At 39.7% G+C, this 13,280-nt stretch overlaps 1 protein-coding gene across 2 annotated transcripts; it reads left to right on the forward strand.

The window, feature by feature from the left end:
- Positions 1-3,595: 3,595 nt before the first annotated feature.
- On the forward strand, positions 3,596-9,420 carry LOC106965246 (uncharacterized). Of its 2 annotated transcripts, XM_015061215.1 has the most exons (8): positions 3,596-3,787; positions 3,905-4,135; positions 5,319-5,510; positions 7,024-7,193; positions 7,308-7,457; positions 8,054-8,226; positions 8,310-8,530; positions 8,561-9,420. In XM_015061215.1, the coding sequence occupies exons 2-8, from the start codon at positions 3,920-3,922 to the stop codon at positions 8,753-8,755; spliced, it is 1,317 nt and encodes a 438-aa protein (XP_014916701.1). In that variant the 5' UTR covers positions 3,596-3,787; positions 3,905-3,919; the 3' UTR covers positions 8,756-9,420. The 2 variants fall into 2 exon arrangements, with proteins under 2 accessions (XP_014916701.1, XP_014916699.1); XM_015061213.1 differs by having other exon boundaries at positions 3,598-3,787; positions 8,310-9,420.
- Positions 9,421-13,280: the final 3,860 nt, after the last annotated feature.

Consider the following 13,280-nt stretch of genomic DNA (forward strand, 5'->3'; position numbering starts at 1 on the left):
GGGGGGTGGAGGGGCGGTGGTGGTGTTACGGGGATGGGGGGGCAATAAAAAAATACATGAATGGGACAGAAAGCGAGAATATAAGGGCGGTAATGACCAAAATGTAGAAGGAAAGGTTAGACTGATGACTAACGATGCAGCAAAACAGCAGCATTGTTTTACAGCTTCATCATGTTCGCTAATTAGAGTCGACTTTGATGCAGTGCATCAGTACGCGTGTGTGTGTGTGTGTGTGTGTGAGATAAAAGCCTAAATGTCTGAATAGCTTCACACAATCAGCCAAACACGAGCCCTGTTCCCAAACAGCATAAATGAAAGGATGAATGAGATGGGTCCTGCAGTGAACAGCAGGGGTGGGGCCGTTTTTAATGGACTTGCTGTCATTAATCTGCTATCAATCGACCGGGACGTGTGAACTTATGTGAAAAATATAAAATGAAATGAAGCAATTTTAATGCAAATTCGACAGAAGTGGCAGAGGCAGTGGGGAGAAGGGGAGGTCTAATGGTCTCCAGTGGTTCGTGGGCGAAGGGCGGACATTCACATGGTTAGGAAGGAAAATATACGAATGAAATAAGAGAGAAAAGTACGCAGCCATGTTTGTTACAAGCTATGTTTGAGCTGCACGAAAGGTTTTCATGACCTTTAAAGTTTGCCATGTTATGTCCCATTGCAACCATGATTTTCAGTTCATTACATTGGGAATTTTATGTAAAATGCTTGAATTGCCACAATCAGATTGTTATGTTTGTTGTTCAGCGACGCTTAAGAAGGCTGTTGTGTGAAAAAGGTCAGACAACTTGTGCATCTTAAGTTGGTCCATCTGTTGACTTCCTTTGCCATTATCACTCCTGCTTCATCCATGCCCCTTCCACTCCTCTCTCCTCCCTCTTTCATGGTTTCTTCCCTCTTTTAGCTCTTTTGCTCTCATCAACACCTCACTCTCAAATGGAAATGTGACCTTTACAGAGAGACAGGAGGTGGAAGTGGGTGGGGAGGTGGGGGGGGGGATGAGCAAAGAAGCCAGACGGCATGCTGCGTTTTCACCACTTAGTCATGTACAGTACATACGTGATTCCATGGCTGTCTCCAAACGCAGACGTGTGATGTTGGGAAGTGAGAACATTTAAAGATTTATTGCTCTCAGAGGAGTCTGAAGTGTGTCACCGGGGCCGAAGGTCCACGGAGAGACAGCGAGGCGAACACAAACTCCCCGGGCAACAGAGCCAAACGGGTAAAAACTCTGCTAGGAGCTGACAGCAGCCATCAGAATCAACAGCAGCAGAAGGAATGAGAGGAGGCAGGGAGACGGAGAGCAGACCGGAGGGGGAGAGAGAGGAGACGGAAATGATGAAAGACCCGAGTGTCGGTTCACGCATGGTTTGCTTCACACATGCTTGCTCTCTTTTGTTTAGGTCTAAAATCTTTAAAAGATGAACTCAGTGTTGGGTCAAATTCACTTTTTAGGAGACCAAAAGCATTGACGGCTCATTTCTGTGTCACGTATGCAAATTGAATGATTCAGTGGGCTTGTTGTATTCGACTCAGAGTGAGCCACAAAGAGCTGAAGGCCGAACATGCAGAAGTAGTGAGACAAATTATAAGCACAAAACCATACGTTAGATGGAATATTTCCACAGTCTTTGAAAGAGCCTTAATGTTATAATTCCAGAGAGTACAGTTTTGTACTAGTCAATATCATATTATATTGTTTTCTGTTTATGTTTATGCAGCTAACACCTGATTGAGATGCTGTTCTGAGAATGATTATATTTATGGGTCTACAACAGATGAAAAGTTCAATAAATATATCTTTAAAAAACAGCAACAACAAAAGAAACACAAAACTATTTGAAAAATACAAATAACGTACAGCCAAGGCCATTTTTGTGCAGCCATATTGTTTTCTATTTAGGAACTTTGAAAAACAGCAACAGAGACAATGTTTTTTTTTCTTTAGCTTTATCACTTTCATTATGAAAACTAAACATTTAGAATAGAAAATAATAAATTAGAATAGAATGTTCTATATTGTATATAAATGATATTCTATATACATTAAAGTATATTCTTTTCTATAGGAATAGAATATACTACTTAAATATTGAGGTTAAACTTAAATATTAAGGTGTTAAATATGAATAATACAAATATAATCATAAGAGATAAAATGTATAAAAATATATACATAAGAGTGATGATATAAATAAATAAATAAGCATGCACATGCAAATATTTAAGCAAAAGAAACTGTGTGTGAAATAGCCATATATTTAGCTCTAGCTAATCACTTTTGGTTAAAAACACGCGCACACAAACAAACTCTTGATGCATTAGTAATAAACATAACATAACATAGAATAGCAAACTTGTAAATTCTAGCAGCACAAGTGAACATTTGACAAGTGTACTTGCTTACAGACACGCATTTGTTTCTGCTGTGAAGTTAAACGTAGCTTTTGTTAATCACTGGCCACTGCTTCCTTTTCAGATGTGACCTCTGAGCCCCTTCACCATCTGCTGTTTTGCTGCACTAAACGGCAAAGCTCAATAACGTCAGACAGGTGAGGCTGCCACCTCATTTAAAGTCTGGACACAAAAAGGTGTATGCTACCAGAGCGGAATGGCATCACGCACCTGAGGAGACACGCCATAAATAACCAGCCGAATAAGTTGTTAACATGGACCTGATGGGCTCCACAAGACAGCCTGGAGGGCTTCATCAAGCTGCAGCTGTTTTACACACAAAACCCTGACCTGACAGCACACAAGTCCTTGTCCCAGTTTAAAAAAAGAACATCTCTTACGCTACACAAAATCCCAAATCCCCTCAGCCCATATTTTATCAAGTAAAAACATCACGGCCATCGTTCCATTTAGCTAAATAAAAAAAGCCAAAAGCCCTTGGCCCATTTTTCAATGTTTAACACAGCGCTAAAGAGTCCTGTTCCAAGGACCTTAAGTCATTATGATTTCCTTTAAGATACTTCGAAGAGAGAGTGCAAGATAGATACTCCGATGGGTGTTGATGTTTTTATGCACTGGGTAAAGACAGGTATGGAGGGCCATAATCCAGTAAATTGATTAATCATTAAAGACAGCTAAAGACAGGCACCAGCCAGCCTGATAGTGGTGGGTGGGGTTTGTTAGCATGGACCGTTAGCATGCAGTGCAGGTTGCACAGTCAAATCTATATGATGAGCTTTATTGACAGTTTGAATTCAATGACGTTATTGTGGACTGAAGCAAAGGAGCTATGTCAAAACAAAACAAAACAAAACAAAAAACAATTATGTATTATTTGAACAAAAATATTAGTAATTTTTATTTGGAAAACATTTTCATTGCATTTAATAAATTATTGAGTTATTTAAGTAATTATACTAAAATTACGTTATTTATTTATAATAAATGTAAATTGTGCACATAATGACTTACTCGTGATATTTCGGCCTTCCACATGTAGGTTAGTACAGCTTTCTCAGGCTGAGATCAGTCTATCTATACTTCCAGATTTTTACCACCAGGAGGCGGTGTAGTTTTGCTGCAGTATGCCGCTGTGTTGTCTTGGTTAATGTCGTTACTGTTGCATCAGGAAAACAGAACAGAAGAAGAAGAAAAGAGGAAGTGAGAAAGCAAAACATACCCACAGAGACGAGGTTTCTGCTGTGTGAGAGAAATTGAACTGATGCTAGAAGATTATTGGAAAACGTTTGGGTGCTGATTTAGAGACGTTTTCGCAATATTCTGAATAATAAATGTTGACTGATTAAAGAAAAACGTCATGGTGGGTCGTCAGTTCACTTTTTTCTATGTAAAATCTTAATATTTTTAGATGATGCTTCTAATTAGATTAGAAAAGAAGCTGTGACTTCCCTTTTAAAAAAAATCTGTTTTCTTTCAGATGCTGGGATAAATAATGAATATACACGCAAATATAAACTGCATTATGGGCCAGCTCATGTCATCCGAAGAAGAGCTTGCTGAGCTGAAGAAGACAGCTGGCTCTGTCATGTATGATGCCATGGTGGAGGAGGGAGCAGTTCCTGACCTCGCAGTGGTGCACCCTCTGCTCCTAGCCAATCAAAATGAGAATTCTGTCTCCCAGGCCTGTCTTCAAGAACACCTGAAAGAGGTAAATACATTTTAAACTTGTTCATCCCGTTCCATCTGACGTAAAACTAACACAGTTTTTAGAAAAAAGATCATCATACCTGCGTTCTAACATGGCGTATTGTCATGGTCTGCGCCTGTTTTGGTTCACAGGACCTGAACTTGCAGGTCCTGTGAACCTGCAAGTTCACAGGACCATAAATTCAAGGTTTATGGAACCTTGAATTTTCCTCAAGTGGCATAGTTCTAGTTTCACTTTGATCAAATATTGTCAAATAAATAAATAAAATAAATTAAAATCTCATATTGGACAACTTTTCATATCCAATTATTAATGTAAACTGTTTCGATGGTAAGTCAATTAGTTGAGCTAAAATTTTTAAGGGCAACTCTAAAGAAAAAAACAGAAAAAATATTCTTAATGTCATCGTATTATTCATTACGAATTTTTAAAACACCTCCAAGCTAATGCAAGTATTATCATCAAAAACAAATTCAAATTTGTGTAAATTTGTATTATCATGGCTTAGAGCTAATAAGAACTATAAATTCAGTTCAATTACTAAAAATAAGAATTTTTAATACAGAATTGCTGTAAAAAGATGCAATCTGTATATAATGAACGTTGGTTCAGTTTACTTTTCATAAATTACTACATGATTGGGATTGAATCAATCAGCCTGTCCCTCTCCTGAGGTCGATTTAATAAATATTTCATTTCACTTTTTGAATTCCATTACTGACATGAAACATGTTTTCAATGATATTCCGATTTATTGAGACGCACCTGCGGTCCGAAGGAAGCGAAGCACAGAGGCTCGGTGTGGAATACGTCTGAGTGGATGAAATGCTCATTGATCGGCCCTAAATCCTCTGAAGTGCGGGAGGAGATTAACGGGAGGAGCAGGACGAGGCTGTTTCCTTGAATCAGTTAATAAAGAGGGATTGTGCAAAGTGGAGCAGAACTCTGTAAAAGAGAAAGAAAGACTTGGAAGCCTGCTGGGGATTGTGACGAGGTCACCTATCAATACACAGGGAAACCAGGGACCAATATGATGATGATGATGATGATGATGATGATGACAAAACACTTTTTTTTTTTTTATTAGGTAACATTAAACATTTTATTTCAGCTCTTGTGTCATTTGTGTGTGTTTTTTTGTTGTTGCAAAAATACATTTATATATTTGCTTTGCTTCCTTCAGATTCAGAGTGACCTTGGCAAGCGGGCACCCACCTACCTCAGGGATCTGATTGGTCGACTGTCTGCCTTCTCCGATGAGCCACGCCTGGCTGGCTTGGTGGGTTTAGCTGTCACCATGGTGATGGACGTGGCCTGGTCATCGAAACAGTCAGCAGGAGCGAAAGGGAGGCCAGCGGCTTCGTCGTCGTGTCAGGTAAAGCCTCTGTTCAAGCGCGGAGGGAAATACGTGGGAGCAAAAATGGCTTCTTGAAATATTAACGAATTTTATTAATGCATTTATGTTCTGAATTATTTCGTCAAAAATAATTCCACTTCTTTATCCCCTGTCAGCTTTAATAACTCGGTTAATGGATTGCTAGTGACATTCAGGGTCTGTGGCTGATGAGCTCCCGATAAAACTGACTTGAGATAAGTTTCGATCCTATATGTCAATTAATGTGAATGCCACAAATTAATGATGTATTTTTAGAGAATTGCCGAAAAATACATTCAGCCAACTTTCAGCACAACCAACCTTGAGCTCTGACTCTTTTTCCACCATCTCTAAGCGTTTCTGAATTGCGCTCATAACAACAACCTTCAGTGCAGACTACATTACTGAATGAAAAGGACTCAAAGTATATATTATTTGTTCTTAAAGTGAAATTATAATCACCCAGAGCTGGCAATGTTAAAGCTTTTGCAAAAACTGGACATTGCAAATCAGCTGCATAAAAACTCTGTGCATCTCTGTTTATTTTTCATTGCAAAATCCTTTGATGTTGATATAGAGCATCTAAATAGCATCCATGTGTGTCTGGACTTTGGCATAAGCTTCATAAAAAATGTGAAGACATCAGATGCATCAAAGGTGTGAAGAACTATTTGATGGATGGAAAGTGTTAGGATGTGACCATGGAAACCTTGCCAGTGGCATTTCAAGATGGTGAAACAGAAGGTTAAGTGTTGTACAAGCCAAAAATGTTATTCCCAAAACTTTGACTTTTTCTTCATTTTAGCTAGTTCAAGAGTCCAATCATTTGAGCACCAACTCGAATGATTGGACTCTTTTTTTAGGGCTTCTTGTCGCTTTAAATCCAAACAAGCTGCCGTTGGCCACACCCCCCAACTAAATATTTACACTTGCATGTGAAAATGGCTGCAAACAGATGTGCAGCTATGCAACCGTACATCTTTGAAAAGCAGAAGTGGAGTCTCCTGTAAAACCAACAAGAATGCAGCAAGTGGTTTCTGGATGGTAAGTCAACAACAAAACACTACATATACTGTACAGCGCATACAACGGTAAAAACGGTTGACTAAAGAGGCCGGAGCTCTGCTTGGGTTGCTAGGTGACGGGCTGGGCCTGCTGATTGGTGATGTCACATTCAGAAGGTTTTTGAAACACCTCATATTCCAGACACCAAAAAACATAAAATTATTGCCAAAAAAACAGATTGGTGGATTTCTTTTTTTTAATTGCTTTCGTTGTTTGTAGAATCAGCTGAGACCCAAACAGAGGTATAAAAATGTGCAAAATATGAATTTTGCACATTAGATAGGTCACCTTTAATATCCCTCGTAACTTTTGTATTGCGTTTTTTTTTTCTGCATCTACTCGATTGCGAGGCCTGACATAAAGTTGTATGTGTCTTTAATTGGTTTTGGTTTTTGTCTTTGACATCAAATAAATGCCCTTCAGTTAAACCTTTTAAAATGTTTTGCAGCAGAGAGTGTGGGAGCTGCAGGAGGTGATGGAGGAGTACCTGAAGCGGTGCAGGATCAGCCTGAGCGATAAGAGGAGGCTGATCGAGGACTCAGTCCGGCTCGAGGCCCAGCTGAGCCTCATCCTCACTCAGCTGAAGACCTGTCTGCTTGGGAGCGGCTGTGACTCCAGGTACAGTGCCGAGGAGGAACCGACGGAGTGGAAAGGCAACGTGTTCGACACGCACATCACACAAGAAGAGGCTGTGACGGGTTAGACGGCTCTTCTTCCTGTCCGATCCTGCAGATCTCTAAGACACTGGGCCTGCGGAGCCGCATTTCACACCCAGATGCTGGTTCATCTCGCCTGTTTTGAGGACAAAGCGGAGCCTTTATCTGCAAGGGCAGCAATGGATCAGTACCTGGAAGACCTCAAACAGATCGTAGCTGCCTACAGGTGATTGATTGACGGACGGACGGACGGACGGACGGACTAATGAAATGATGACTAGATGAATGCCTGGATTGATTTATGAATGGATCGAAGGAGCGTAGACACTGAAATATGCCAAACTGTGCTGTTTAGTATTTCTGCTGAATGACGGGAAATGTGTGAAAACTCATGATAATTATCTCTTTTCCTTTTTTTTTTGTTTGACACCTTCTCCGAGAAACAAAAACATAAGTGTTCTGTGGGAGCATGGCCTTTACGAAGCATGCTGGTAGTGGGAGCCAGAGCAAGAGCAGAGACGGATTTTCAATATTATTCAATATTCAGCTTATCTCTGTCAGAAAAGTGCAGCGCCAACATTTCAGCTCGAGGTTAGTCAGTAAAGATATTCTGGCAGCCTGTCAATAGCTGGAACTCTTACATAATCAACACCGCACAAGGAAAATGAGACAAACTTTGTGATACTGCTCCACAATGTGCTGATTTAGTGCTTTTGGGCGTTAATTGGTAAGAACTTATAAGACACGTCTCGTGAAATGTCTCATAAGGCGACACATCCATCATCGTTCTGCCCTGTCAGACCTTGATCTTTCTTCTTTCAGGTGTTATAAATCTTCTACGGTCAGTGTTCTGAAATGCCGAGGAGGCCTTCTGGCAAAATTTGACCATTCCCAAGACGTGCCAGAGGAGGGCGCCATGACAGGACTCACTGTGACAGACAGAGAGACGGGAAAGAGCGTGACCATCGCGCTGTCTGCCCTGGAGAATGAGATCGGTACACTTTGTTAATTGACTCTGCCAAATGTTATCTTATGCACCAGTTGGGCTGTTTTTACTGAAATAAACTGTATTTACCAGGTCGGAGAAAGCTAAATTCTGGCACAGTCACATCCTCCCAAGTTAACCTCGACCTCATCACTTCAGATCACTACGCTCAGGCCTACCTGGACCACCTTTTCTCTGATAAAGGGCCCGTGGCAGAGCTGGAGAATTACTTTGTCAACGCTGGCGAGAGACTGGCAATGCACAGAATTGATCTGCAACGTAAAAACAAGACGGGCGCGAGGAAAGCTGTAGAGGAAAGCAAAGACGGGCATGTTTTAGACGAGGCCCAGGCACTATCTGACAAAGAAAGAGCAGAAACAAAACCGAAAGGAGAAGAGCCAAAGGAAAGCAGTGAGCGAGATGCGAGTTTAAAGTTGAGTATTGTCGAAACGGAGCCAGAGGAAAGTCTCGCTCGCACACAGCCGGACTCAGCAAGCGCAGAAGGCTCGAGAAGTCGGTCCGCTGCTGAGGGAAAATGAAAAGCTGCTCTTGTGGAGTTGAAAATCCGAACTTTATTGTTTGTAATTCACTCAGAAATAAGATTTTTATTGATTTGCTAGCAGAGTAGCAAACCTGAGCTGCAACCACCAGGGCTACAGAAAAATCAATTGCTACGTCCCAGAAACTGCAGTATCACAACCGACTAGAGGCTAGAGTAAACTTTGGTTTCCGGTATTGTTATGAAATGTGTTCAGCTTCCTGTTAAAGACAAACAGCTGGTTTACTGATCTACAATGTGGCCTTCAGATTGGTTCCGGTTCCGTTCATCTTCATCTTGACAGGCCAAATATTCTCTATGGGGTTTAAGTCTCCTACAAACTCTAGATGTGTTTTTCTTCACAATTCTGTCAGAACTGTTTTTGTTTGTTTGTTCACCTTTTTCGTGCCACACTTTTTTCTTCCACTTAATTTAAATGCTTGGAAACTGGAACACTGCTAATCAGCACTATTTTCCTTTGATGTCTAAGCCAAAACATTTCTGTGTAAAGGCAATGCAGCTGTTTTTGTTGATCATATGCAACAGATATCTCTGTTTGTGAGAAAGTGAATTTTTAGTTTTTATGTGCTGTAAGCCAAACTTATAAAATAAACAGAAATAAAATCTTCAAATGATGTAAAAATAACAAATCTGTCTGTGTATTTATCTAGTATGTTTAAAACTTAAGCTGATTTCTGAAATAAAGTTAACATACTCCTCCATTTTACAGTATGTAGTTTACACTGTCCCAGTCTTTTCTTCGAAGTAAATTTTTGATGATTAGATCAAATAAAACAAATACCACAAAGGTTTAGAGCATGTTTCAATACCTACTTCCAACACAAATTAAATCACCTTTTCTTTTTACAAGGCCTTCTTTCCTCATGGATTGGTACAACCAACTACTACTACTACTTTTTGACAAAGTTGATGTACAACGAGCTCAGTAAAATTAGTATCTGAGATTGCACAGTTGGTTAGAGGTCCACAAAAACAACAAAAAAAAGTTAAATGAACATGGGAAAACATTTATAAAAACAAATTGACAGAGTAATAAAAGCATTGAAACTATTTTCAGTTGTTAATTTCACTCTGCAATTTACTTTTACTATATTTTTCCTACATTACTTTTCCCTGCTCATTTGTTTTTATTTGCAGTTCATCTTTTCTTGTCTCGTTTACTGTTAAGTTGAGCCACAGATGTTAACTGCTTGGCACTTATAAGCTGCATTTGTTACACCGAGACCACTTTGTTTAACACTGCCATTTATAACTTCGCCTGTATTAACAATCCATATAAAAAAAAAAAGACCTTTCTGGGAAATAAACGTGAAAAAAAAGAACAAAGGTTTTCATCTCGTCTCAAAGTGCCTGTGCAAAGCTCAGCTTCAAATATAGCGTCTCACTTTGCAAGTGTCAATTCAATTTACACAATATATAAAATGTGCCCGTAAGTTTCACATGTGCACATTTTATGCACATGTGCAACTTATGCATAAAAATAATTTATCCTTAGTGTCTTTCAACATTTATGTATGGCTTTAATGTCTTTGCTTTAATAGATTTATGTTTTTGCATATGTTCACCCGCCTATATGTTCACCTCCCCATACATGTCCAAACCATCTCAATGTTTTTTTTTCTATCGTGCCCGGTAAGCTGACGTGTTGGTGAACGAGTTAAAAGATGAAGGAAGGAAGCACATCTAGTGGAACATCAAGTCTTGTCACGTCTTTAAATTGAGGTTTCTTTTGAATCAAATGCCACTGCTCTAAACACAGTCTGAGAGCCTCAAATTAGTCAAAGATATTTTTTTGGCTCAGTTATATTAGCAAAATTCCATTAAATAAGGGCTGTTCAAGCACTGAGAATGCTGAGGTGAGTTAATGTTTATCAGGGCAGATAGAGTGTCTGCATTGTACAGGCTGACATTAAATAGTGTGTTGGTCCTTACGGCATTTTTTGGGTGGCACATGCGAGAATTTTTTCGCAGCAGTACATAGGGTACAATATCTCTGTTCAACATAGGCCTGTCACAATAGTCAATAAATCAATTAATCACTTAATAAATTAAAACAAACTCAATCATTTCTAATTTTGTGACTTATTGTTTTCCTCTTTCTACCAAAAATTGGATGATAAAAGTCTTCAGTCTAGAGTTTTGGTCTCAACTAAACCTTTTTTAAGGATAATTTTGTTTCCTGAGGCTTTGTAATTCATTTTATTAGTTGTTGCTTTGTCTATTTAAAATGTCTTCCAGTTCCAGTGTTAAATATTAATTGGAATTTAAAGTTTATTGATTTTTGAGAATTCCTACATTATTATGCCATCACTATATTACTGGCAAATTGTCTCAAAATAATAATACTATCGTTTATAGCGATAACTTCTGGGACGATTAATCATCCAGAAAGATTATTTTTTGTGACCAACGGCAATAAAATGCAAATAGATACGTTGTATTGTATGAAACTGCAATAAAATATAGTCAAATGCAATCCTCAACCTGAAAGAGGCTATACCTACAAATCCTTGCAGGGTCACTGGGAGCTGGTGACTATCACAGGAGGGAACCACACTGAGAAACATTTTCAACAAATGAAGAAAACATGAAACAGTGGCTGGTCTACCAAACTTACCTCAAGTGTACATAGTGATGTACGCAAGGTCGCAAGGCACAAATGGCCTCCCAACTACCTTGGGTTTTTGTTCCAAGGTAACAAAAACCTCGCTGCTGACCAAAAATAACGCAAAGGCTAAAAACACATCTTAATGATTCCCAAGACTTATGGGAAAATATGGGAACTGACAAAGGGAAGTTTTAGGAAGGTGTGTGTCCTGTTTCTCACCACCATCTCTCTGTCCTTGTGCGTGTCTTGTACCACCCTCACTAACTTCTCTACCCTGCCTGACCTCCTCATGCAGTACCAGAGCTCCTCTCTTTGCATGCCATCGTTTGCTTTCACTAGATGCACACAGGGAAAGTCCCTTAGACTTTTTCCACACTTATTTGTCAACACCCTCAAGGCAAATATTGCATTTGTAGAGCTCTTTCTCTGCACTAAACCCTCCTGCTGCTGCTTTACCAAGAACTCTTATCCTAGCTTCAACATTTCTTTACACCGTCTTCAACAACTTGGCTCATCAACTTTTACATCTCTACAACTACCTCGATCCGTGTTTCTTTGTATTTATTTTTAGGGTTTTCTGTGTTCAGTTTCCTTCCTGTGAGTCTCTGTCTCTGCGTCTTCCCCGTTGATAGCTTCCCAGGTGTGTCTCATTCCTTGATTACCCTCCCTGTGTATTTAAGTCCACCTGTTGTTTCTTGTCGGATCGTTGTCGTATGTCAGTTGTTGTCGTGTGTCGGCTCTCCAGTTGAACTGAGAAGTCCTGGTCTGCTTAGCTCTCGTTTTCAGTCTTCAGTATATCAGTTGCTACCGGTAACTAGCTGTGTGCTATACTCTCTGCCGTGCCGCCTGTATCAGACTGTGTGAGCTTCAACATTAAATTCATCATTCCTTCACAACCTGGGTCTCTGCGTCACTCCTCACCACCACCTCAACCCCAACTTATGACAATCTTTCCTTCTTGCTTGCTTGTTTTCTTTGTTCGTGAGCTTTAGAAATAACCCCTTCCATCTTTTCAACATTCTCCTATTTGTGTCTTTTCTTACACACAGTTTCCCTTGTGGCAGAATGTGCCTGTACCATAAGTTACAATCAATAGAAAGAGAGTAAAAAGAAAAATACTAGAATGCACCAATGCATATGGTTCCCATTCAAGTATTGTGCATTGTCTCATGTGGTTGTGCATGTATTAATATTTGTGAGTGTTGAATACATTGAAGAGTTATGAAAATTAAGCGGGAGATGTGTGGGTTTTGTCCAGTGGTGGTTTGTTGAGAAAACAAAACCGGGTTCTGACTGTTGTTCCTGGTTTTGGTGAACCTGTAGCATATCCAGAGGGAAGTGATAAAGTATGTTAGGATGCTTCTGATAGATGAACGGTAAAACGTCACCACCACTTTCTTGTAGGCTCCATTTCTTCTTGGCACTGTCAACCCTTTGCGCGTGACCCACTCAGCCATGACTTGCATCAAAACAACCTCTGTGTGCGCTAACTCTCGTAAGGCTTGTCTAAAAACAGACAGCCTATAGTATCAACTTTATTTAGTAAATTTCACTGTAAGAACAATCGGCTCTACAATAGACAAGTATGCAAACCAAAATTGTCATTTTATTGTCAAACTTTTGATGAGGAAAGCATCCATGGTTACTACAGATTAGTAACCATGGATGCCCCCACCATGATGTAGCTCACCATGTACGAAAAAACTTGGTATAAATATGAAGACTTTTGTGAATTTTCAATTCTGCTCTGGTATAGAAATCAGGTGGTGTGAATTCAGGCAAAGTCGGCGATTTGATCAAATCAACAAACGAAAGCTGGGAGAAGTTATGAGTCAGTTTCTAAGCTAGCTAATTCCAAATTTGCCGTCTATGAGCCCCAACTAGATGAGCTACTTCC

Source organism: Poecilia latipinna, unplaced genomic scaffold (genome assembly GCF_001443285.1).
Source record: "Poecilia latipinna isolate Pla-1442-1.1 unplaced genomic scaffold, P_latipinna-1.0 Scaffold1789, whole genome shotgun sequence".
Taxonomy (NCBI): Eukaryota; Metazoa; Chordata; class Actinopteri; order Cyprinodontiformes; family Poeciliidae; genus Poecilia; species Poecilia latipinna.